At 37.2% G+C, this 23,408-nt stretch overlaps 8 protein-coding genes across 8 annotated transcripts; 4 read left to right on the top strand and 4 right to left on the bottom strand. All coding sequences in view use genetic code 12, as the record gives it.

Moving 5' to 3' along the window:
• Positions 1-29: 29 nt before the first annotated feature.
• On the bottom strand, positions 30-950 carry PVL30_003047 (uncharacterized protein; the record flags this gene model as incomplete). The annotated part of the gene is made up of 1 exon (XM_001525582.1): positions 30-950. One exon carries the CDS (start codon positions 948-950, stop codon positions 30-32), a length of 921 nt encoding a protein of 306 aa, XP_001525632.1.
• A 435-nt stretch (positions 951-1,385) lies between these two features.
• Positions 1,386-1,697, top strand: uvi31 (BolA domain UV induced protein Uvi31; the record flags this gene model as incomplete). Its single annotated transcript, XM_001525581.2, has 1 exon — positions 1,386-1,697. One exon carries the CDS (start codon positions 1,386-1,388, stop codon positions 1,695-1,697), a length of 312 nt encoding a protein of 103 aa, XP_001525631.2.
• A 239-nt stretch (positions 1,698-1,936) lies between these two features.
• MYO2 (Myosin type-2 heavy chain 1) lies at positions 1,937-6,586 on the bottom strand (the record flags this gene model as incomplete). Its single annotated transcript, XM_001525580.2, has 1 exon — positions 1,937-6,586. One exon carries the CDS (start codon positions 6,584-6,586, stop codon positions 1,937-1,939), a length of 4,650 nt encoding a protein of 1,549 aa, XP_001525630.2.
• A 1,611-nt stretch (positions 6,587-8,197) lies between these two features.
• On the bottom strand, positions 8,198-8,854 carry ERG2_3 (C-8 sterol isomerase; the record flags this gene model as incomplete). The annotated part of the gene is made up of 1 exon (XM_001525579.2): positions 8,198-8,854. The coding sequence occupies one exon, from the start codon at positions 8,852-8,854 to the stop codon at positions 8,198-8,200; it is 657 nt and encodes a 218-aa protein (XP_001525629.2).
• Positions 8,855-10,927: 2,073 nt separating this feature from the next.
• PVL30_003043 (uncharacterized protein) lies at positions 10,928-12,685 on the top strand (the record flags this gene model as incomplete). The annotated part of the gene is made up of 1 exon (XM_001525578.2): positions 10,928-12,685. The coding sequence occupies one exon, from the start codon at positions 10,928-10,930 to the stop codon at positions 12,683-12,685; it is 1,758 nt and encodes a 585-aa protein (XP_001525628.2).
• Positions 12,686-16,019: 3,334 nt separating this feature from the next.
• On the top strand, positions 16,020-18,359 carry CUP2 (copper-binding transcription factor; the record flags this gene model as incomplete). Its single annotated transcript, XM_061119428.1, has 2 exons — positions 16,020-16,089; positions 16,168-18,359. 2 exons carry the CDS (start codon positions 16,020-16,022, stop codon positions 18,357-18,359), a joined length of 2,262 nt encoding a protein of 753 aa, XP_060975411.1.
• A 285-nt stretch (positions 18,360-18,644) lies between these two features.
• On the bottom strand, positions 18,645-20,057 carry YRB30 (Ran-specific GTPase-activating protein 30; the record flags this gene model as incomplete). The annotated part of the gene is made up of 1 exon (XM_001525576.2): positions 18,645-20,057. One exon carries the CDS (start codon positions 20,055-20,057, stop codon positions 18,645-18,647), a length of 1,413 nt encoding a protein of 470 aa, XP_001525626.2.
• Positions 20,058-20,475: 418 nt separating this feature from the next.
• On the top strand, positions 20,476-23,109 carry RAD54 (DNA-dependent ATPase protein rad54; the record flags this gene model as incomplete). The annotated part of the gene is made up of 1 exon (XM_001525575.2): positions 20,476-23,109. The coding sequence occupies one exon, from the start codon at positions 20,476-20,478 to the stop codon at positions 23,107-23,109; it is 2,634 nt and encodes an 877-aa protein (XP_001525625.2).
• Positions 23,110-23,408: the final 299 nt, after the last annotated feature.

Here is a 23,408-nt window from a genome sequence, read left to right as displayed (position 1 = left end):
TTCATCACATCTAGAAATTAGTCTACTAATTAATCGTCTTCCTTTCTTTCTATAAACTCTTGCAAGACATCCATAAATTCTTTTGGCTTCTCGCTAATCACCCAATGCCCGCTCTCTATATCACGAATTTCAAAATCAGGGAACTGAGCAGCAATCTCCGGTATAACTTCATCAGGTACGTAATGTGACTCAGTACCCCTAATGAACAAAACAGGTCCAGTCCATCTTTGAACGTTAGAGTCATAGGGCCAACTGGCAATGAAACCTTTATTAACTGCATCACCAATTATATCTAGTGGAATCTTGGAAGTTACTGGTTCATTCTTTTTACCTCTATTCATATTCATGAGCAAAAACTGTCTGATAACTTTATTTGGCTCCACTTTTGCCAACTCGGCATCAACATCCTTAATATCGTTATACTTGTGTTTTTCCAATGCAACTCTCAATTGATTAATGTATTTTCCAAACTTGGACCCAGTGTTGCCAAATGAGATTGGCGCGTTATCCACACTCACCACAAATTTAGGCAACTCTGGTCTTCTCAATGCCAATGCCATAGCAGTCTTGGCACCCATAGAGTGACCAACCAAAATGGGTTTTTCTTTAAAGTCCTGGTTGTCAATCCACTGCTCCACATCTGCAGATAAACTGGGATAATCCAATCTTTTGGCGTGCGGACTTGATCCAAAATTTCGAAGATCAAGAGCATAAATGTCTCGCGTCAATCGCTCTGCCAATTGCTTAGATACTGTGCGTGTATTTGCTTTGGAACCGAATATACCATGAAGCAAGATTAATGGTGACTTGGTGGAGTTTTCATATGGGTATTTCTCATATGCTAAATCAACTGTCTCGATTTTAGGTTCCCGTAGCCCGAGAGATGTTGAAAAACAACAGCGAAAACCGTAATAAGTTGTTCTGGTCAAGCGCGGAGCAAATGTAAGCATGTTGTGGATACAAAAAAAAAGAGCTGCGGAGAAAAGGTATGGGAGGGGTGGTGGATAGTGGAAAGTAAAAATAAAAATAAAAAAGGAAAGGAGGGGAAAGGACAAATTGAAAAGAAAAAAAAAATGACAGTGAAAGTAAGGTAATAATTGCTTTTGCAACTAGCTTGAAATGTCTGTATAGCTCAAAGATGTCGGAGGAATTACTCGAGGTGTAGGGCCCGAATTTTTTCTTTTTTTTTTTTTTTTTTTTTTTGGAGATTTAAGATTTGAGATCTGAGAGATCTCACAAAATTATCAAATTTTATCACTCTACTATCGCATATATAAAACTCTTCTTTTACATACTATAAATTCGTGTCTACCATAAACTAAATATTCTAATATTGCACAAACAATTTTCACCATTAATACATGTTCAGACGTTGCATTAAATCCATGTCAACATCAGTGTCAACGAAAGGTCCAATAGAGACATCGATTGCCAACAAGCTCACGACAAATTTTAAGCCGACTTTTCTCGAGGTACGAAACGATTCTCACAAGCATGCAGGACATCATGGATTACGAGGCGCAACCAACACTACGGAATCTCATTTCTTTGTAAAAATGCAAAGCGAAGCATTTAATGGGTTGAATTTACCAAGCAGACATCGTTTAGTATATGGAGCTCTTGATGATGAGTTTAAGAATCATGGGTTACATGCTTTGCAAATGAAGTTGAAAGGAACAAACGAGACCATGAACTAAAGATATTAATTTTGAATAAAGTACACATGCTTCCGTCATTTATTACAAAGATTGGATTTGGTACGTTAGTGAGATATGGGTCTGGGGATAAATGGAAGGAGGGGGGGGGGGGGGGGGGGGGTAGATATACTTTAATGCTATTATGATAAGCCCTTTAAATATGTGTATATATCTAGGTGTATTTATGTATGTATTTATATATTTATTTATTGAACAAAACAATTGATTAACTAAATTCTTTATACACCATTAGACTCAGGATGTGTCTCCTGTACTGAGGCGTTCTTTGCCACCAATTCAACTATTCTGCGAATCACAGGCAAACTCAACCATGCTGGCACGTAGGCTTCAACTCTGGAGAACGGCCTTAATTCTATGCTTCTGAATGGATCCTCAAAATGTCCGTCGGCAGACATTTGAAGGAACAAATCATCGTTTGTGCTCTCTTTGGTCTTTTCGGCAACGATTGTCATTACTGAAGGCGCAATTGGGGTTTCATACTCCGCCGAGCTATAAGCACCAATAGTTTTGTGTATCTGGGCGGGATTCAAGGCATAGCAAATCTCGTAAATAATGTCAATATCCTCCTGAGTGTTTTTACGCAATTGCAAAAGCTTGGCTGTTTGTAGCAAATGAATCAAACATGCAGACCCATCTTCAATGTCATGGGATTTACACCATTCTTCAAGTCGAGTCACATTGTAATTCAATTGCAAACCCCTCTTCCATGACAAAAAGTTCCTCCTCATTATCAAGTCATTAAAACACAATGCATCAATAAATTTCAATAACTCAGTAATAACACTAACAATCACCTCATTCTCAATGTAGTAACTCTTCATCGACCAGTATAGCGAGTTGAATGTAGACAAGATATCATCCATCTTATATGTGACATTAGTCGAGAAAACTTTACTGAAAAAGGGTGAACTTTCCAGCGCCATAAAGCCAGGTAAGGACTGCGACATCACCACTGCTGACACTGCTTTTTTCTCCAAATCCTTTTCCATCTTCTTCATCCACATGTTGTAAATATTGTAGGAAAGAGATTCAAAGTCTTCCTTAACAACGGCAACCAATTTCAAATACTCATTGAATTCATCTTCACTCATTTCATTGGAAAGTGTATCATTGGCAATGATTGTTCGCTCAGCGTATGAAACAAAGGAGTAAAGTTCATGAGTGTTGGACAACCAAAATGCACCGTGTGGGATAACGTCATCATCCTTCAACACGGTAACGAGACCCTGGATTGTTGACAAAACTTCGCCAAGGAAATCCTCGCTCTCTTTTGTTAAACCAAGTCTCCACATATCGGATAAGATAATGATTATAATTCTCGAAGGGAATAAAACTTCTTTTCTCGTCAAGTCTGCAGCAACACCAGCTTGAGGTATCTTGAGACCTTTGAGCAATCCTTCGACAATTTCACGGTGCAACTGGCGTGAATCTCTTAATAATTTGAAAAGCTCATCGTTAATATCATCAATGTTGGAATTGTCATCGTTAGAAACAGCAATGACAGAAACAGGTCTCGGATTATCAATGGAGTTGGAAGCACTTCTGGCAATCCCTTGACTGCTGTGGCGTTTACTTGAGTTTCGGAGCTTAGGATTATTCAATTGAGCCAATTCAGATTTCAATTGCTCAATGTGAGTCTTCAAGTCTATTTCAATAGTATCACGCTTAACAAGATCTCCTTTAGCTTGGTTCAACTCTTCCAATGTTCTTTGCACTTCCAGTCTCAATTCCTGCTGTTCTTTGGATAATTGCTCAATCTTTGCTTGCGCTGATGCATAATCGGACTTAATAGACTCGAGTTCGCGGTTTAATGCCTCAACCTCCTCTTTATGCTCGAGCTGCGAAGCGTCAAATTTATTATTATACTCCAATTCCTTGGTTTTCAATGTCTCATGAGCATGACCTTGTTGCGAAAGCAACTCTTTCAAGTTTTGAATCTCTTCCATCAATTTCTTGTTGTCCTGGATCTTGGCAGTTAAAGACTGTGTAAGATCAATAACCTTGTTTTCCAATTTATAAGACACCTCTTTCAACTTATTAACAGACTTGGCCTCAACTTTCAATTGTTTTAATTCACGATATGCAAATTGCCTCCTGAATGCCGATTGCATAATAACAACGGATTTCAAAGTCTTGTTGTAGTTTTGTCTTTCTTGGAAACCTTTCCATGATTTCTGAATAGTTATTGCCGATTTCTCCAAACGCAATTGTTTGTATGATTTTCTTGCTTCCAAACCTCTTATAGCCTTTTGCAAAGCAACAACCGCAGAAAGAGTGCGTTTATACTGCTGTCTAGCCAAATGCCCTCTAATGGAAGTTTGCAATAATGTCGCAGCACGTGTCTCTTTTTCTTCTTGCATTTGTCTTCGCTTTACGTAACCACGAATTAAACTTTGAGCTGCAATATGAGACTTGCGAATATCAAGGTATTTTTGTCTAAAGAAACGTCTTCTCATATTCTTTTGGATCATGACGGCAGATCTGTGCAACTTGTCAGCCCTCAACTTTTCAAATTGAGCCAACATACCTGCTTTGAAAAAGATCTTGGTGTTACCCAATTGGTATTTCTCCTTATCTTCCAAGTTTGACGCTAAAATTTGATTGCATAGCTTGTTAACTGCTTCGGGTGATACGTCTTTGCCACTTAAAACATCCTTCCAGTACTCCCATGGAACCAAAGAATGGTAACGGTCAGCAAACTCGGCGTATGTCCATCTAGAAGGAAAACCTGCACATGAGATTCGAATCGTCTCCAAAACACCACATGCCCTCAATTGCGACAACACCATTAATGCGTCAAATTCCCAGGCCTTTTTAGCTTCATTGGGTTTAATACATCTAATATAATGCGCATTTGTAGAGTCAATTGTTTTCATCAACTCAATCAAGGAGTTTTTAAACATTGAACCCAAGGTGGGCTTCTTGTTGGCAATTTTACCCCTTGGAGGGCCTGACGACGTTGCTGCCTTGTTGGCCTCTAATGCTGCAGCATTTTTATCAATGATGGAAAGGATATCTTGAAGTAATTCATTCTTGGAGTTCTTCATGACTTCCAAATGACCCTCTCCAACCGTGTCTCTATTCTTATCGATGAAACCGTCCATATCATAAGTAACATCCAAAGCATAATGGCTAACAATGAATTTAGTGTTGCCAAATCTCGGCTTCTTAAACACCTTGTTGCTAGGAGGTTTGTCCAAATGTTGATACATTTTTTCAACAAATGATTCGTCCTTTCCTGCTGGCAACCTTGATTCTTCGTCTAATAAAGCCAAGATACCCATCTTGTTCTCAATAAGATCAATACATGGTTGGTTATCGGCGAACTCAATAAACGACCATTCAATTTCTTCCTTGATATACTCATCTTGTTCCAATTTAAACACGTGTTGATTAAACTCTTGTTGCAATTTTTCATTGGCATAATTAATACAAAACTGTTCAAAAGAGTTCTTTTCGAAATGCTCAAAACCATAGATATCCAACACACCAATAAACAGCTTTACTTTGGAAGCAACTTCTGGTGGGCACAAGTCAGAGTTAACGTAGTCCACCAACCAGTCAAATAGCGCGGCATAGATGTATTTGGCAAACGAATCTCTCGCCACAAGAGCCTGACTGTGATTGAGATTACTAATAATCTTTTCTGATCTCGTTGTGATTTGTTTCTTTACACACCATTTGGCAAAATTGACGGGATCAATTTCCAATAACTCGCACGCCTTGACTAAACTAGGTTCGTCGCTGGAGAGGATGGCGTCGTTTTTGGTGGCTGCAATGTTAATATTACCAATATGTAAAAGAGCAGCTAAAATCTTGTAAATCTGGCGCTGTTGAGTGTCATCAACACCAATCAAGGACAATGCATCCTTTGTAGTTTGAAATTCTTCTGCATCATCAACTCCTTCAATCTTGGCGAGACCACCTTGATTAGTGTAGTTGTAATCTTCTGCGGACTTTAACCCCAATTCAAGTTTTTGTTCTTCATCCATACCTGCCAACATCTGGTAAAAAATGTGGTAGTTTCTTTCAGTTGCAGGTTGGAAAACCAATCTTGAACGCTCCAACAAGTATGTTCTAATACGAGCACCAATAATCGATGTCTTTTCATCAAATAAGATCTCCAAGTATTTACCGAAACGTGACGAATTGTCATTTCTTGTGGTTTTGGCATTACCAAACGCCTCCATGATTGGATTTGTCGCCAAGATTTGCTCTTCAACTTGTGACATGTGTGCCTTGTGTTCACTGCCCACGGCTTGCTTTACGTCTTCTTCGACTGTGGCAAAGTATCTCATTATATACTTGGCGGAGACTGTTTTTCCTGCACCAGATTCACCACTCACAACAATAGTCTGATTTCGGTTATCCTCCTTCATACATCTGTAAGCGTCTTCGGCAATGGCAAAAAGGTGTGGGTCTAGTTCGCCTCTTCTCTTTCCAGCGTATAATTGTACGATATCTTGTGAGTACAATTGTTCTACTCTTTGGAATGGGTTTGTTGCAATCAAAACAATACCAGAGTATGTATAAATTTGTAGTTGTGAGTACCTCAACTTGATGGCTTGCAACACTGCTGGTTCGTTCAAGTATGATAAACTTGTCAAGTCCTCTGCTGCCTCCAAAATGGGCGGGTTTCTCAATGGTGGCAACTTCTCATTATCTTCAGAGAGATTGTCTGTTTCTATTGTGATGACGTTACTCTTGCCATCGTCATTGTTTTTATCCTGCAGTGACCCTACTTCAGGTTGTAATTCTATAATGTGTTTACTGCCTTCCAATTTGTTTGAGGTCACCACTGCTCCGATCCACCCCAAAGTTTCATCTGGTAACCAACAAAGGGTTCCTTTGTCATACAACGCAACCATGGCTTATGAAATTATTGTTGTACTTGTATTGGCTTAAAAGCAAAAAGTGAAAGTACACGTAAAACTAAAAAGCAATGGGTTTGTTGTAGTAGTAGTAGTATTGACAGTGTTGATGGTTGGTTATTTGTACAAGTAGTAAAGATGGGTTTTACCTTGTTCTTTTCTTGTACTTTTACTTCCACTTTCTCGCTTTTTGTTTGTTTGTTTGTTGTAAACTTGTTTCTGATCCTTTTTTTTTTTTTTTTTTGGAACAGGATCAAATGTTAAGAAAAATATTAAAAAATATAAAAATATAAAAATATAAAAATATAAAAATATAAAAATATAAAAAAAAAACTTTTGATAAACAAATCTTGTTTACGTTGGTTTGATCTAAGCAGATTTTTTTTCTTTATATATATCATGAAGGAAGATGTGTAGAGATTTTAAAAGAGTCTTGCTCATATATGGATACGACCACTACTAGAACTTGAAGGAAGTTACTAGATTCAATCTTTTTGGGACATTTCTACATTTCAGTAGTTCTACAAAAAAACAAATTTCTCACTCTTTCTCGCAATATTTTTGTTTTTTGTAGACTGTACAACTCACTGACAAGTTGGGAAATAGACGAAAGTCCCGCGTATGGTCGACGTCTCCTTTGTCTTTTTTTTTTTACTCTATTTTACACACACTCACACACACACACTCTCTCTCTGCTACAATTGGAAACAAGACCTTCATTCTAAGAATTATAGAGACAACGGGACTTTAGCTTCAAGTATGTTACCACTAATTGATCTGAGGCTTCTATTTATATGCCTTTGTCATAATAACTGGTTATGTTGTGTCTTATCCGACCTATTGTCAACACATGTATTCTGTTCTACATTTTGCAAAGACAAATAAACTACAAACGAAATCCAATGCAAGGGGGTCGTGTGCGTACGCGCTAGTTTTTTCCTCTACGCTTTGGTTTCGACTGCCAAAGAAGAAAAAAGAAAAAAGAAAAAAAAAAAAGCAAAGAATACTGATGTGAATGTGAATGTGACGACAATAGGAATCAAGTACCAGAACAATAAATGGAAAGAAAAGGTTGTCAACTGATCTTATAAAACGATAAGATAACAACTTTTCTTTCATTACTGACTGGTTTATTCTTCAATTTCTATTTTCGATAACTTATGATATGGAATGTTTATTAAACTTAAATGCTAGGTCAAAATCTATATACAAAATATCCCAATTGCCGTATTGTAAGAAATCTGTAGCTACCCAAAATAAATTAGATAGATAATAAAAAAAAAAACACAATATCAATAAAATGAAATCGACTCAATAAACATTCACTTTCCTACCAACAACTATTGACACGCGTCTATTATTAATTATTATTAATTATTATTTTTATTTATTTTATTTTATTCTGATTCAATGCGAGAAAAAGCAAAAAAAGATTTCCTTACGTGTTAATTTTGGTAGCGCCTTCTTATTTATATTACCCTTGCAAATACACATTGACCATATATACATATATACATATACATAAACGTCTTTTCCAATATGTACTTTTTGTTATATATCTCTTTCTACTTACTACTCCGCCCGCCACCGCGTTTGACAGTTTTGAATCTAGAATTTTCCTCTCAAAAGATTCTTGATCATATCCTTTGCAGTGAAATATGCAGTCAAGTAGAAGGTGTGGAAGTCCAATGTAGATGTTAAAGTATCCATGAATCCGAAAAACAACATGGATGGGATCCATCCCTGTGCCAACTCCAATGCCCACGACTCTCCAGCCATCCCATACTGTTTCACTGCACCTCTTTTGTAATGGTTGCAATCTCCAGGAACGTACACTTCGGCTTCCATGCTACCCGGCAACGCCGCTCTTTGCTCTCCTTTCAATATATAGAAATAATCATCTGCAAAATGAACACCACAATGACCCTCGGTGCCCACGGCGGTACCAAAGAAAATCAAGTACTCCGAAATGGAACTATGAAGAATAAACATTGTACCCATTGCACCTCCAGCATTGTTGAACACCCAATCTTTGAAGTTCAAATCATTGACAATGTCTGGGTACCGGGTTTTCAACCTTGCACCAAGATTAACCATGATCTCAGTAGCATTTTTTTCGTCTAAATGCTCTTGTAATGTCTCCTTGACTAAAGTGTGGAGAACTTGTTTGTCAAAGCGGTAGTTTGTAGGCAACCAAGTTGTATATAATGCGTTTAAAGTGGCATAAAGTGCAATAGGAAGGACTGCAAAAACAAACAACTTCATCTTTTATCATAAACAAAGAAATGTTTAATAAAATCAGAAACAAAAGAAATAATAAATAAATAAATGATAAGCAACAAATGTACAAAGGATAATTGAAATGAACTGTGAAAGTTGGAATACAAGAATTGACAACGCAGAATAAAAGAAGAGAAAACAGGACGGAACTAGTTTGTAAATGCTAGAATTCATGAAATCTCACCTCTTATATATAGTTGTCGTTTTTGTCATTGTCATTGTGATTGTGATTGTCATTGTGATTGTCATTGTTGTTGTTGTTGTTGTAAAGATAGGTGGTCGTGGCAAAATTTTCTTTTCAATTGTTTGTCAGTACAATTAATCTTGTTGTCGTATATAGTCTTCAGCATCGTATAACTGATTTGATACTCGTACCGGGGTTATGTTCCTATACACTTTTCTTAGCCAAGATAAATTTATTTGTGTACTTCCCCCTTGCCTAAATATAAAGGCACTTACTCATTATACTGAACTTTTCCATGTTTATAAACGGAACAACGATGTATGTGTTTAGTGCACAATAAAACTTGTAAACGATAAAGTAATGATCTATAAAATAGATCGAGTACAACTACTCTATTAAGCCTTGCGCGTGTGGGGTCTACAACAACTGCTTGACAAACAACATCTTTCAATTACAAATACCCTTTTCTTTTGTTCAACGAAACATCAAAAAGCGATTTGCTACTTCATAAATTCTGTTTTTGTTTTTTTTTTACCTGTCAAAACTCTCCTAGTTGTAAATAATGCTGTGAAAAATAAAGGCTAGCAGATAAAAAGATGAAACAAAAAAACAATTTTAGTTTGGTTTTGGAGCAAAAAAAAAGAAAAGAAACACAAATTTTTTTTTTTCTATGAGAGCCTTCATTAGCTTGAGAATTGAAAGTAAAACAATTCAAAAAAGGCAGTAACTCGATAAATGCTTTTTAAATGAATTTCTTACCCCCCAACTCCCCACACTAAGATCGTAAGAGCAAAAAAAAAATAAAATCATTGACTCCCAGTACTAAACAACTGTGTTCTTCCTTACACAAGGCTTTCAAGAGAAGTCAAATTATATTACCGCCATCTCATAGGATTATAGAAAATATAAGTCATATTCTTTTCTTTTCTTCTTCTTTTACTTCTTCTCTTTTTCCCTTTTTTTCTCTTCCCAAAAAAAAAACAGAAAACTCCGAGCAATTTTCCAAGCTAGTCTTACCCTCCTCAACTTCAACTCCCCACTTGCTCACATTCTTCCCCACAAGACCTACCTACCTATCTACCTACCTACCATCCCCCACCTCCACTCCCACTCCCACTCCCACCCCCACAATACCTCCTAATTTTCTTTCAGACACCAAAAAATGACAACAGGAAAGGTAATACGATAACAACTGTATGACTTTCAAACTTTGTTTTCAAATTTTAAAAATCTCGGGAAAATTAATTTGTTTTTTTGTAACTCTGTCAGACACTAAACTGTCAAGATGTAGCAAGCCAAAATTTTTTTTTGGGAGATGTCTATTTCTTACAATTCAAAGTTAAATACAGAAAAATAAACAGACACAGACAGAACGCAAAAAACAAAAGCTATTTATGTGAGAGAGAGAGAGACAAACAGAAAACAGACACAAAACAGACAGAAAACAGACAGAAATAAAAAAGCTTATAAGCCACTTCCTCCATTCAGACACAGACACTAAATTTCAGCATTAGCAATTGTACATCAAGATAAAAAGAAAAATGGACAAAAGAATGCAGAAAGGGAGGATTGATAACAAATTAAGTAGCTATTATTGGATCCTCCACACATATATACAAAACTGGGGACCCGCTTGTCTCCACAAGTTGGCTGAACAAGAAAAATCTATACTACAATGACAGCATCTTTTATTTAAAGACCATTTCCTGATATATATATATATATATGTATATTATCTCTTTATCCAGTTTACAATCCTTGTCAGACATTGTTAAAAGCAGCAAATTGTGATAAGAACAAGAAAACTGGAGAATTAAACAAAGCATAACAAAATAATATACAACAGAGCAGATCGGTACATCCACATCACTGAAATGGTTCTTTCATTACAAGAAGTTGCAAAACACAACACCAAAAAAGATTGCTGGGTTATTATCCACGATAAGGCATATGACCTCACGGATTTCTTAGATGAGCACCCTGGAGGACCAGGCATAATCTTGAAATATGCTGGAAAGGATGCAACAAAGGCATTTGACCCAATTCATCCTTCCGATACGTTGCAGAAGTATTTGAAACCACAGTACCACAAGGGTGAAGTGGAAAAGAGAAAACCACTGGAAATGGGACCAAAAAAGAAACTCGTTCCAAAAAAGAAAGGACAAGCAAAGTCACAACAACCACAACAAGCACAACAACAAGCAAATACTGTTTCCAATGGTGGATCAGGTAATGTTGTTGATGAGTACGATGTCGAATATGATGAGCAAGACGATATGGATCCAATTCCAGTACCTAATGAAACAAAAAGCTCTTCTACAGGCGCCTCTGGCAATGATGATGATGACGACGACGACGACGACGACGAGGCCGAATATGAAGAAGTATTGCTAGATGAGGATGGCGAGCCTATTCCCAAGGAGGAGATTGCACGCTTGAAACGTGTTGAAAACAAACCTAATTTTGGCCAGATGTATAACCTTATGGACTTTGAATTTGTTGCTAGACACACCATGGAAAAGACCGCATGGGGCTACTACTCGTCTGGTTGTGATGACGAGATCTCAATGCGTGAAAACCATTTGGCATACCATCGTGTTTGGTTCAAGCCCAGAGTCATGGTTGATGTGACCAATGTCGACTTTTCAACAACAATGTTGGGTACAAAAACATCAGCTCCATTCTATGTTACTGCCACGGCATTGGGTAAATTGGGCCATCCAGATGGAGAAAAAGTGCTCACTCGAGCATGCGACAAGCAGGATATTATACAAATGATTCCGACATTAGCCTCGTGTTCGTTTGATGAGATTGTTGACCAAGCTACAAACAAGCAAACACAATGGTTTCAGTTATATGTGAATGCAGATAAAGAGGTTTGTAAGAAATTAGTGCAGCATGCTGAAAAGAGAGGTTGCAAAGGTTTGTTTATTACTGTGGATGCTCCACAATTGGGTAGAAGAGAGAAAGATATGAGAACAAAGGACTTTGAAGATTTGAGTCATGTCCAAGGTGGTGGTGAGGATACTATACGTGACCAAGGTGCTGCGCGTGCCATTTCGTCATTTATTGATACTAGTTTGAAATGGGATGATTTGGAATGGTTCAAGTCCATCACCAAAATGCCCATTATTCTCAAGGGTGTTCAGTGTGTTGAGGATGCCGTGAAAGCAGCACAATTGGGGTGTCAAGGTATAGTCTTGTCGAACCACGGTGGTCGTCAATTAGAGTTCTCCCGTCCTCCAATAGAGATACTTATTGAATTAATGCCTATTTTGAAGGAGCAGAACTTGGATAAGAATTTTGAAGTATATGTTGATGGAGGTGTGAGAAGAGCCACAGATATCTTGAAAGCCATTGCTTTGGGTGCCAAGGGTGTTGGTATTGGAAGACCTTTCCTTTATGCAATGTCGACATATGGAGACGATGGTGTCATTAGAGCGATGCAGATATTAAAAGAGGAGTTGGAGATGAATATGAGGTTGTTGGGAGTTACTCTGATTGACCAGTTGAATCTGGATTATGTTGACGCGAGAGGATTTACTACGGGTCGATTTGCACCTGAAGATAAATTGTATTCCAGAGTATACCAGCCAATGGTTACTCCTACTTTCAAAGACTCAAAACTTTAAGCTCAACTTTGTATTAGCAATTAATAGTAGTAGCTATGTAGCTAGGCGAAATAGACTCATAAGTGGCGTGATAGCAAACCACTGGTATATATTTTCTAATCTGTCGAAAGTTTAACCAATGTTGTTTCTTATTTTGCTTCCATTCTCTCTTCTTTTTCTTCTTTTCTGATCTTATTCTGATCTTCTCTGATCTTTTCACTCTTTTTTTTACTATTCTCTATTCAGTTTTTAGTCTTGCAGTTTTAATTCTGTTGTATTTGTTCGTTCGTGTCTTTTCATTGGTTAGAGATTAGTGGACTTTTCCTCTTTGTAATAGCTCGTTGCTTTGTGTTTTTTTTTAGTTTCACCTTTGAATCCTCAATTTGCTTGATTACTTTTGTCAAAAAAAAAGAGGAAAAAGACTTGGCAAACATTAATGGGCTACAGAATGTTGCATCTGCAAAATTTATCCGTGTGAAGCGGCTACAATATATATAAACATATCAATGTATGTGTGTTTACAAAATCGGATTAATTACTTGGGTTGAGCTTTCAAAGGTTGTTGCAACATCGCCCCGCCCCCTTCTCACCTCCTCCTACACTTCCGGCAGAGCAAGCAAAAAAGAACAGGCGTTTTGTTTAAACACTCTCAATGAGGGCGAGGTTCATAACTAAGGACAATTTGTTGTTGTACTGGTAAAGGTGAAGCTTGATCAAAGAGACAAACGCGGATGTTTTCTTGGCTCTAAAATTTAACCACCATCAATAGCTCTTATTCATATCTAGTTTTTAGGTCTGGTAGTGAAAGAGAATAGACAAATAAAACAAGAAGAAGAAGAAGAAGAACAACAACAAGAAGAAAAAGTATGGTTATATTACAATAGCGTAGAGCGACTTAATAATATATAGATAGAAACAAAGATACACACTAAAAAATAAAACCGAAAGTAATATTCAGGAACAAGGTTAGAGATGGAAAGGGAAAGAGATAGAGGAAACGACCATGAAACAAAAAGGAGGTTCTTGAATTATCGTACAAAAAAAAAAACAAATTCAAAGTCGAAATATATTTTAAAGACCAAGAGTAGTCGTAAGAAGAGGTAGAACTGTTGGAATAGGAAAGAAAAGTTAAGTTACAAGTTCTTTCGATCGGGTAAAGTGGCTACAGTAAATAAATGAAAAGAAAAACAACAACAACAAACAAAAACAATAAAAAGTAAGGAAAAATAAGGTCTGGTAGATGGAATGGAAGGTGGAATAGAAAGATGAACTTGCACGTTTTTGTTTTCATATAGGTTATGCAATTGTGTATTGAAAATTGGAGACCACGGCATATCCGGAAACTCCCCCCCCCCCACCACCCCACCAATTTCACAATGTTAGAATTTGTCAGAGTACATAGAACGTCGCGGCTTTCGAGGATAAGGCTTTCAAGCTAATTGCATAAAATTGTGTACTATTGTATACTATTGTATACTATTGTTTCTCTTTCTGTTTTTTTTTTGGCTGTATTTTAATTTCATTATCTTGAGATTAAGTCAATTAAAGTTGAGGCAATACAAGGTTATGGCGATGGTATGCTGTTGCCGTTTGGACCCGTTAATAATATGGTTGGTTTTATCTAAACAGAGGGGTCTAAAACAACAGCAACATCAACAAGAACACACAACCTTGCAAATGAAGTTAAAAGCAACGTGGAAGAAAACCAATTGCTAATTGCACAAGGCCGACAAAAAAATGTGGAGTCAACCATAGGATGAAAAAAACAAGGAGAAAGAAAAGGAGGAAGAGATCTCCAATAACTATACTTTGCTCTTGCCATTTGCATCATTTGGATCATCCTCATCGTTTCATGTTTTTATTTTTGTATATCCCTCTCCTTCTTTTCTCCTTCTCTCCATCTCTCATTTACGAATTATGCGAAATGTTGAAAATTAAGAAAATTAAGAAAATTAAAAAAAAATTAAAAAAAAATTAAAAAAATAAAAAAAAAGGAGAAGATGATGGCGACGACGACGACGACGACAACGAAGAAGAAGAAGCATGACATCTAATCTAGTTCGAGATGAGCACCACCTTGACCTTTTAGCAATCTCTCTATTTCACTCGATGCAGTATCATCTTTTCTAACGTATGCGTTATTATTGCCATTCACCTTACAAATACAGGTACTCACATCTTCCGTCCATTCCCCTGTCCATCCCGACCTTCTTCTCGACTTCCTTCTCTTCAAATGGTGCACTTGCGATAATATTACAGGACAAAACAGATAGAGAAGAAAATAGTGAAAAGCGAAAAACACAGACCGAAAGTTGGTAAGAAACAATATACAAAAAAAAAAAAGTAAATCAATACAAAGTCCTAGCCGTTGGTAAGATTGGAACTACTGTTTTATACTCTTTTTCTTTCCCCTTAGCCCTTTGTTTGTTCTTTGCTTTTCTATCTATTTTTTTTCTTTTTTTTTTTCTTTCTTTTCTTCCTGTTTTTGATTATTGCAAATGTTGGCAAGAGGCTTCGTTGTAAATTGGGGGTTTCATTATGAGTTGTGACCTTGCCTTGCATATAGGTCTACAAACCACTAAAAATAGATTTTTATAAGTATTACATAATACAAACTAAGAAAATTACATAAGTTATTACATTCTAATGTCAATTTGCTTATTAAGACATCTAGACAAACAAATACACACACACAAAAGAGAAGCACTGGCCCAAAGTACGTGACTGGTATGTACAGAGAGAGAGGGAAAGGGAAGAAAGACAAAAAAGAAAAATATATAATCGAATTTTTTACACAATTTTACAAGTTCTAAATTAACAGATGATATACCAACCTATTCGATAACACTATTTGAACAACCATCATAGTAACAGTATACTATAGTATAACCGCTTCACCGCAACTTCAAGTACATATTCAGAGTAACAACAGGTCAAATATCGACTTTTGCTTATTTTTTTTACTTGTTAAGTTTTTTATTTTTATTTTTTTTATTTTTTTTTATATAAAAAACCTTTCAAAAAATCCAATAGTGTTACAGGCATACCCACCCAGCTTCCTCCCAATACCTTTCACATTAGATCATTCTTGCTTTCATTCTGTTTTTCCACTTGTTTTTTTTTTTTTAATTTATTTATTGTTCATTTTTTGCTGTATAAATACTTCAGCCTAAGTTGTTTTCCGTGTTTGTAAAACTTGAAGATGGTCTTGATTAACGGTGTTAAATACGCTTGCGAACGGTGTATAAGAGGTCACCAAGTTACTACTTGCACCCATACAGATCAACCATTAACCATGATTAAACCAAAGGGAAGACCAGCCACACAATGCTCACACTGCAGAGACAACAGAAAGATGAAGAACTTGCACGTATCTTGCACCTGTGGCAAAAAGGGTAAACCACCTTCTGCCCATCTGTCTGGCTGTGCTTGTCACAAAACCCATCACTGCACTTGCTCGTCATCGTCACCCTCAACTTCTTTACTATCATCATCCTCAACAGGTTCCATCAGTAGAAAGAATGGCAAAGACCTGACCGACAAAGACAAGATGAAGTCACTTTTGGATAACGATATGCAAAGATGGAGAAACACTTCAAACACATCCTCATCACAAAATTCGAATCCCAGTGATAGCTCTCCAGGAAGCTTAGCACAACAGCCCATCTCTCCAGGCTCCATTACCAAAAGTAACAACAACAACAACAACAGCAGCCAACTAAACCAACTAAACCAACTAAACCAACCACACGCTAACAACCAGCCCCAGAATCATTCTCTGCTCACTTCGCCCAAAGTTGGCAATCCAGAACTTAATCACAATTTTGTCATTGAAGATGTGCTCATGCCGTTTGACACCAAGAGTGGTCTCTTTGACTTGTTCTCAAGACTGAGTCCCGCAAACTCCAACCATACAAATACCAATACCAATATAAATACACACAGTAACACTTCAACACCAAATGGATTAAATGCAACTACAAATGCAAAAGAGAATCAGACTTTTCTGGGCATGACAAATGGAGTTGAAAAGGAACCTCTACAAGATTTTACACAACAACAACAACAACAACAGCAGCAGCAGCAGCAGCAAGAGCAACAACAACCGGAGAACAAATCACAAGAATATCCATTATATAATGAATCATCATCGTTCAATCCTCCAAATGACACTTATTTTGATATCAAAGATCCAACACAATTGGATAGTCTACACATGAGTCCCGACGAGGTTGATGTTGTAGATCATATGTTTCCGTTATTTCCCTTGATTGGTGGCCAAAGTTTTGATAATGAAAACCAACCATTACTGGGAATGCCACCGGAAGTTAAAAAGACTTTACCATACCAACCAACACCAATGCGTCCCGGACAGGACTCTCAATTTGCCAACATGGGCTACAGCTCGGAAAGCTCTTTACAATCAACACTAGATCTGCAACTGCAACTGCAACTGCAATTTCAACTGCTACAACAACATCAACAACAACCACCGCAGAATAGCTTGAATCGCAACAATAGCCTTAACAACCATTACCAACATAACAACAGCTACCAGCAGCTGCGACCTAAACGTCCAGAAAGTGTATTATCAATAGCTTCGAATTCATCATCCCGCTCATTCGATTTTATGGGTAATGCATTTTCAAATCTGAACAATGCATTCATGAATGGAAGTTTCCCCCTCCCAACAAACTCTACAGCATTTCCACCATCGGGCGGTAATAACAGTAACACCAATACGCATGACGATTATTCACTTTCGCACTCGCATTCGCATTCGAGCTTGAACTATGATGACCATGCTACAGGCCACCATCATTTTGGGAAAACAGGGTTGGGCTCCAATTCCAAATTTGGCTCTCAGTTGAGTAAGATTGAAAGTGAGTTGTATACAGAATCATTTGACGATGATGCCTTTGGCAACCATGAAGACGATTACAACCAATATCAAGACAAGCAGAATCAAGAACAATCTGAGTTGAATAGTATCAACGAGGCACCTCTGAATTATAGTCAGTCCTTCACAAGCTTACAACAACCTCAACAAGAGCAAGGACAAAATCAATTTCAGGAGCAGCAACCAGAGACATTAGATGATTATAATGTCTTTAACAAATCAAATAACTCGTTTGACACAAACAATCCTAATGACGTAATAGATCAAACAACGTCGTATCCACCAAATTTCTACAATTTTGACAGCAGCAAAAGCTATAATGATTCCAACGCCATTTACGAAAGCAACTACAGCAATCACGATAACAATATAACTACCACCAACGACAACAGCAACAACAGCAACGACAACGACAACGACAACAACAATAACAATGATAATAACAATAATAGCGACAACAACTATAACAATGATAATAACAATAATAGCTACAACAACTATAGCATTAACGATTCGTTTGATCCACTTAATGGTCCTCTGTTAGGCGATTTGACATTTGGTACAATGCCCGGTTTTGCATATAATAACATCGATAATAACAACACCACCATGAATACTAAAACAAATACCAACAATAACAATATCAATAGCATCAATTCCAATAACAATTTGAAATCTGGATTAAGTATTGATACAAACACATTTGACAAGAATATTCTTAGTTCTTATAACGAAGAAATCCCACTATATCGAGATTTTGCTGTTCCTATGGGTAAACCAAAAAACAGAGAGTGAAAATATCAAAAGAAATAAAATATCTATAGACAAATACACACAGCATATTAGTTACTTTCTACGTTTTATTCTTGTATTCTTTTTTTTTTTTCTCTTATTTTTATTTTCCTTTTCGTTTTTGAATTTCTATGTAACAAGATTATATTAGAATTTTTTTTTTCTTCTTTAGAAACATACTAAGATGTATGTACTCTTTTGTAGATAATGAAGAGCAAGCCAGAATAGGTTGGAAGTACAAATTTTTTTTTACTATAAACCATTTGTTTGATTGTATTGTTTCGCTTTTCATAATGCCTCAGAATCAATTGCTAGATGTTTCATTCGCAGAATGTTGGAGTCCATCTTTATTTTCTCTTCAGTGAGTTGTGCTTTATTTGCTTCCGTGTGTTTATGAGTCAAAGTTTTGGGTAGTTCCAGGTTTGTTTTTGTTGTTGTTTGATCATGCAAATAGAGTTTCAACACTTCGTCCGGAGTGTCAAGGATACTGGCTTGTTCAGTCTGTTGAAGCTTTGCGAGACGAAGTGTATACTCTAGTAACGAGAGGGAGCTATTTTTTATTGCTTCTTTAGAAACCGTATTGAGTTTGGTTTTTTTCTCTTTCTTTATCGTTTTTACCTTGCTTTCTTTACTTTTCTTATTGGATCCATCGGTTTCTTCTTCTTCTTCATCATCATCATCATCATCATCATCATCATCGTCGTCAAACTCACCATGGTGCAATTCCCCAAAAGCTATCCATTCTTCGTCACTCTGTTCATTAACAAGCTTCAAAATTAACACCGGAGAATTTCTTCCCTCCAAACGCAAGAGTTTACCTGAAGCAGTAAAGAACATCGATTGGATTGACTTCAAGTCATATTTTTTCACAATGGGCTTATCATCTTCATCGTGATACCTGCCATCGTTGTAATCCTCTCTAATCTCTAATGAGTAACTATACTTTAAACTCAGCTTACCCTTTTGGATTTCCTCGCCTCGTTTCGAGATTATTTTTACTGAAGTGCGAGCAAATGTCTCCTTCCACGAAATATAGCTCAACTCATCAACTACACCACTATTGCCATCATTGACATACTTCAATCGACTTGGATTGTAAAATATAGTGTAAGTAACCAAATCAAAGACCGGACCAACCACACCAAGTTCATGGTTTTGTCCTTTTTCCTTATTGTCAGTAGTTATATACTGTGCAGCTTGCAATAATCTTCCTGGTGATATCCCAGCAGTACTACTTGTGAAATCAACACTTCCATTCATATTAACACCAGAAGTAAGCAAACTCATATTTAATATGGGTATTGCGTCGTTGATCTCAGCTAACAATTCAGCCATATACTTTTCCACCTTTGCAATACTCTTTTCCTCATTGCCACCCGTCAAGTTTCTCGTTATTTCATCAATTTTGTGATCAAACTCAGTGAATTGTAAATCTAGATCATCAATGAGCACCATTGTATGCTCAAGCACAGTATTTCCGCGAGCAGATGCAAGTCTAATAAGGTCAAGTGTAATATTAATAATATCAATCTTGGTCTTGAGTTTTAACCTCTTACTTTCAATTCGTTGTTGTGCAGAAGCAGGGATCTGTGAAAGAAAAGTAGAGATTGTCTTAATGGCATAGCCGGAGGCAAGGGAGATGCCCGAGCGGATAGCAAAAGACACAGCTTGGTTTGAGGCCTTGGCTAGAATCTGATCCATTTTAAAATTTATTCAAAGATTGAGAAATGTATATTTGTATGGAATCAAAACAATTGTGAATTGTGATTACGAACAAAGAAAATTTATTTGAAAACACCTATAGATACATATAAGTACATGTATTTATGTGCAAATTCTGGTAAAGATCAATTTAGCAATGTGCGGCTCAGATAAGAAACCACAATAATTGTTTGTATATGCAATTTTCAATTTTTTCATTTTAAAGCAGCAAAAGCAGAGAAAAAAAGATTGAGAAAGAGAAAGAGAGAGAGACAGAGAGAGAAAGCAAAAAAAATAAAAATAACCTTTTGAATTGTTTGATAATAGAACCTGCGCGTCTTTGTACTTTCTCATCCTTTCTGTTAGCATCAACAAGATTTGCCACACTTCTATAATAACAGACAACAGCTGAATCATAATGGCAGTAAGGAAGCCTTTAAAAGAATTTACAACGCCGCTTGGCTCCGGTGCAGGTGTACCAAAGGATAAGCGACCACCAAAGGTTACTGACTCATCAGCACGTCTTGCACGAGCATTCAAGGTTCCATTTAAGACGCGTCCAGGAACCGATCCAGGTTTTGGCTCATCATCATCATCATCATCATCATCATCTATGTTATCTTCTTCGAATGGATTACCACATCGGCCCGTACGGTCTACTAGAAAGTATACAAACTATGCAGTTGACGACATAGAACTTGTTCGGGATGACGATGACAACACAGTTGATGAGAATGGTGAAATTGTACGCAGGAAAAAATTTGGGGCTTTATTGCCACGATCCTTGATAAACTCAGATAATCTAGCTAAAAATGAAACGAAATTCAAAAAATCATTTACAGTGCCATTCAAGAAAGATAATGCCAAAAGAGAGGAGATGATTAGTAGAGCAGTTCCGCCACCGCCATTAGGCACAAAGGTTCGGCCAATTCTTCCACCAAGGGCTTTACACGATCCAATGAGTGAGTTTGCTATAGTGTTGTATGATCCTACTGTAGATGTGATACCCAAAATTGAAGACGAGAACGGAGAAGAGAAGGATAAGGATAAAGAGGCAGACACGTCTACTGAGAGTGCTGCAGGTGCAGCATTGCTGAGCTCTCCTCCGTTATCATCTGAATCTTCTGGAATTGAAGAACGACCAGCAAAGAGGAGAAAGACACATAGATCATTGGCTGAGATCTTGGGTATTGTAACTAACCCCGAGGAACAAATGCGTAAATTCCCCAATGTGCCTGTTGTTATTGATCCCAAATTGGCCAAGATCCTTAGACCGCATCAAATTGCTGGTGTGAAATTTTTGTATCGATGTACTGCTGGTCTTCAAGACCCTAGAGCTAAGGGCTGTATAATGGCTGATGAAATGGGGTTGGGTAAGACATTGCAATGCTTGACTTTGATGTGGACCTTGTTGCGTCAATCGCCAAGAGGGAAGCGGACGATTGAAAAATGTATTATTGTTTGTCCTTCGTCATTGGTTAGAAATTGGGCCAATGAAATTGTTAAATGGTTGGGTGAAGGTGTGTTGACACCACTTGCCGTTGATGGGAAAAGTACAAAGTCCAATGATTTGGGGTTGGCTTTGCAACAGTGGTCAACCGCGCAGGGAAGGAATATCGTGAGGCCAGTGTTGATTATATCGTATGAGACGTTGAGAAGAAATGTTGACAAATTGGCCGGTACTGAAGTTGGATTAATGTTGGCTGATGAAGGTCACAGATTAAAAAACGGTGACTCGTTAACTTTCACAGCATTGAACTCTTTGAGGTGCGAGAGGAGAGTGATATTATCTGGTACACCCATTCAAAATGATTTATCTGAGTACTTTTCATTGCTTAATTTTGCCAATCCTGGGTATTTGGGTACAAGAAATGATTTTAGACGGAATTTTGAAAATGCAATATTGCGAGGCAGAGATGCCGATGCCACCGATAAGGAGCGTGAGAAGGGTGATCAAAAATTGTCCGAACTATCGCAATTGGTTTCCAAGTTCATTATTAGAAGGACAAATGATATCTTGTCCAAGTATTTGCCCGTTAAATACGAGTACGTGCTATTTACTGGTTTAGCGCCTATGCAGAAGAAATTATACCATCATTTCATTACTTCGCCAGAGATCAAGAAATTGTTAAAGGGAATAGGATCGCAGCCTCTTAAGGCGATTGGTATGTTAAAGAAGTTGTGTAATCATCCCGATTTGTTGAATTTACCGGATGATATTGAAGGTTGCGATGACTTGATTCCCGAGGATTATGTTTCTTCGATTCATGGTCATGGTGGGGGAGGTAGAAACCGAGAGATTCAAACGTGGTTCAGTGGGAAATTTCAAGTATTGGAGCGATTCTTGCACAAGATTAAGCGCGAGACTAACGATAAGATTGTTCTCATTTCAAATTATACACAAACATTAGATTTGATTGAAAAAATGTGCCGATATAAAAAGTATGGTGCGTTAAGACTAGATGGTACGATGAATATTAACAAGCGTCAGAAATTGGTTGATAGATTCAACGATCCAGATGGAGCTGAGTTTATATTCCTTTTATCGTCAAAGGCTGGTGGATGCGGTATCAATCTTATTGGAGCCAATCGTCTTGTTCTCATTGATCCAGACTGGAATCCTGCTTCTGACCAACAGGCACTTGCCAGAGTATGGAGAGATGGCCAAAAGAAGGACTGTTTTATCTATAGATTTATTTCTACGGGAACAATCGAAGAAAAGATTTTCCAGCGTCAATCAATGAAAATGTCGCTTAGTTCATGTGTTGTTGATGAGAAAGAGGATGTTGAAAGGCTTTTTAGTGCAGATAATTTGAGACAGTTGTTTCTTTTCCAACCAGATACCGAATGTGATACACATGATACATACAACTGTAAGAGGTGTCACAAGGATAAAGGGCAAACTATCAAGGCGCCAGCTATGCTTTATGGTGATGCCACTACCTGGAATCATATCAAACATGATAGGCTAAAGAGTAACGAGGATTCATTAGTTGCCGATGAGGCCAACTATAATGACATTTCTTTTGCTTTCCAGTATATTTCACATTAGATAGGAAGAGATGAGCTTTAAGAGTTTGTGCCCGGTGCACACACACACACACACATACATACATATATATATATATATATATAAAGTCACTAAGATACAAGTATATAGCTTATTTATTATTCAGTTTTTTTTTTCTAACTTGTTTTTTTGAAAAAAGAAAACACCTGTTTATTTATAAAATTTAATGTTGCAAAATGAAAAGCGTTATTGTTTTGTAGAAAAGAGTAAGCGCTGAATAGGATAATCCTTTTCAACATTTGTAGTAACACAGCATATAATACTTGTAGTTTAACTTGTTT

The sequence above is a fragment of the Lodderomyces elongisporus genome, chromosome 3 (assembly GCF_030384665.1).
Source record: "Lodderomyces elongisporus chromosome 3, complete sequence".
Taxonomy (NCBI): Eukaryota; Fungi; Ascomycota; class Pichiomycetes; order Serinales; family Debaryomycetaceae; genus Lodderomyces; species Lodderomyces elongisporus.
This window is presented reverse-complemented; position numbering and strand designations above follow the sequence as displayed.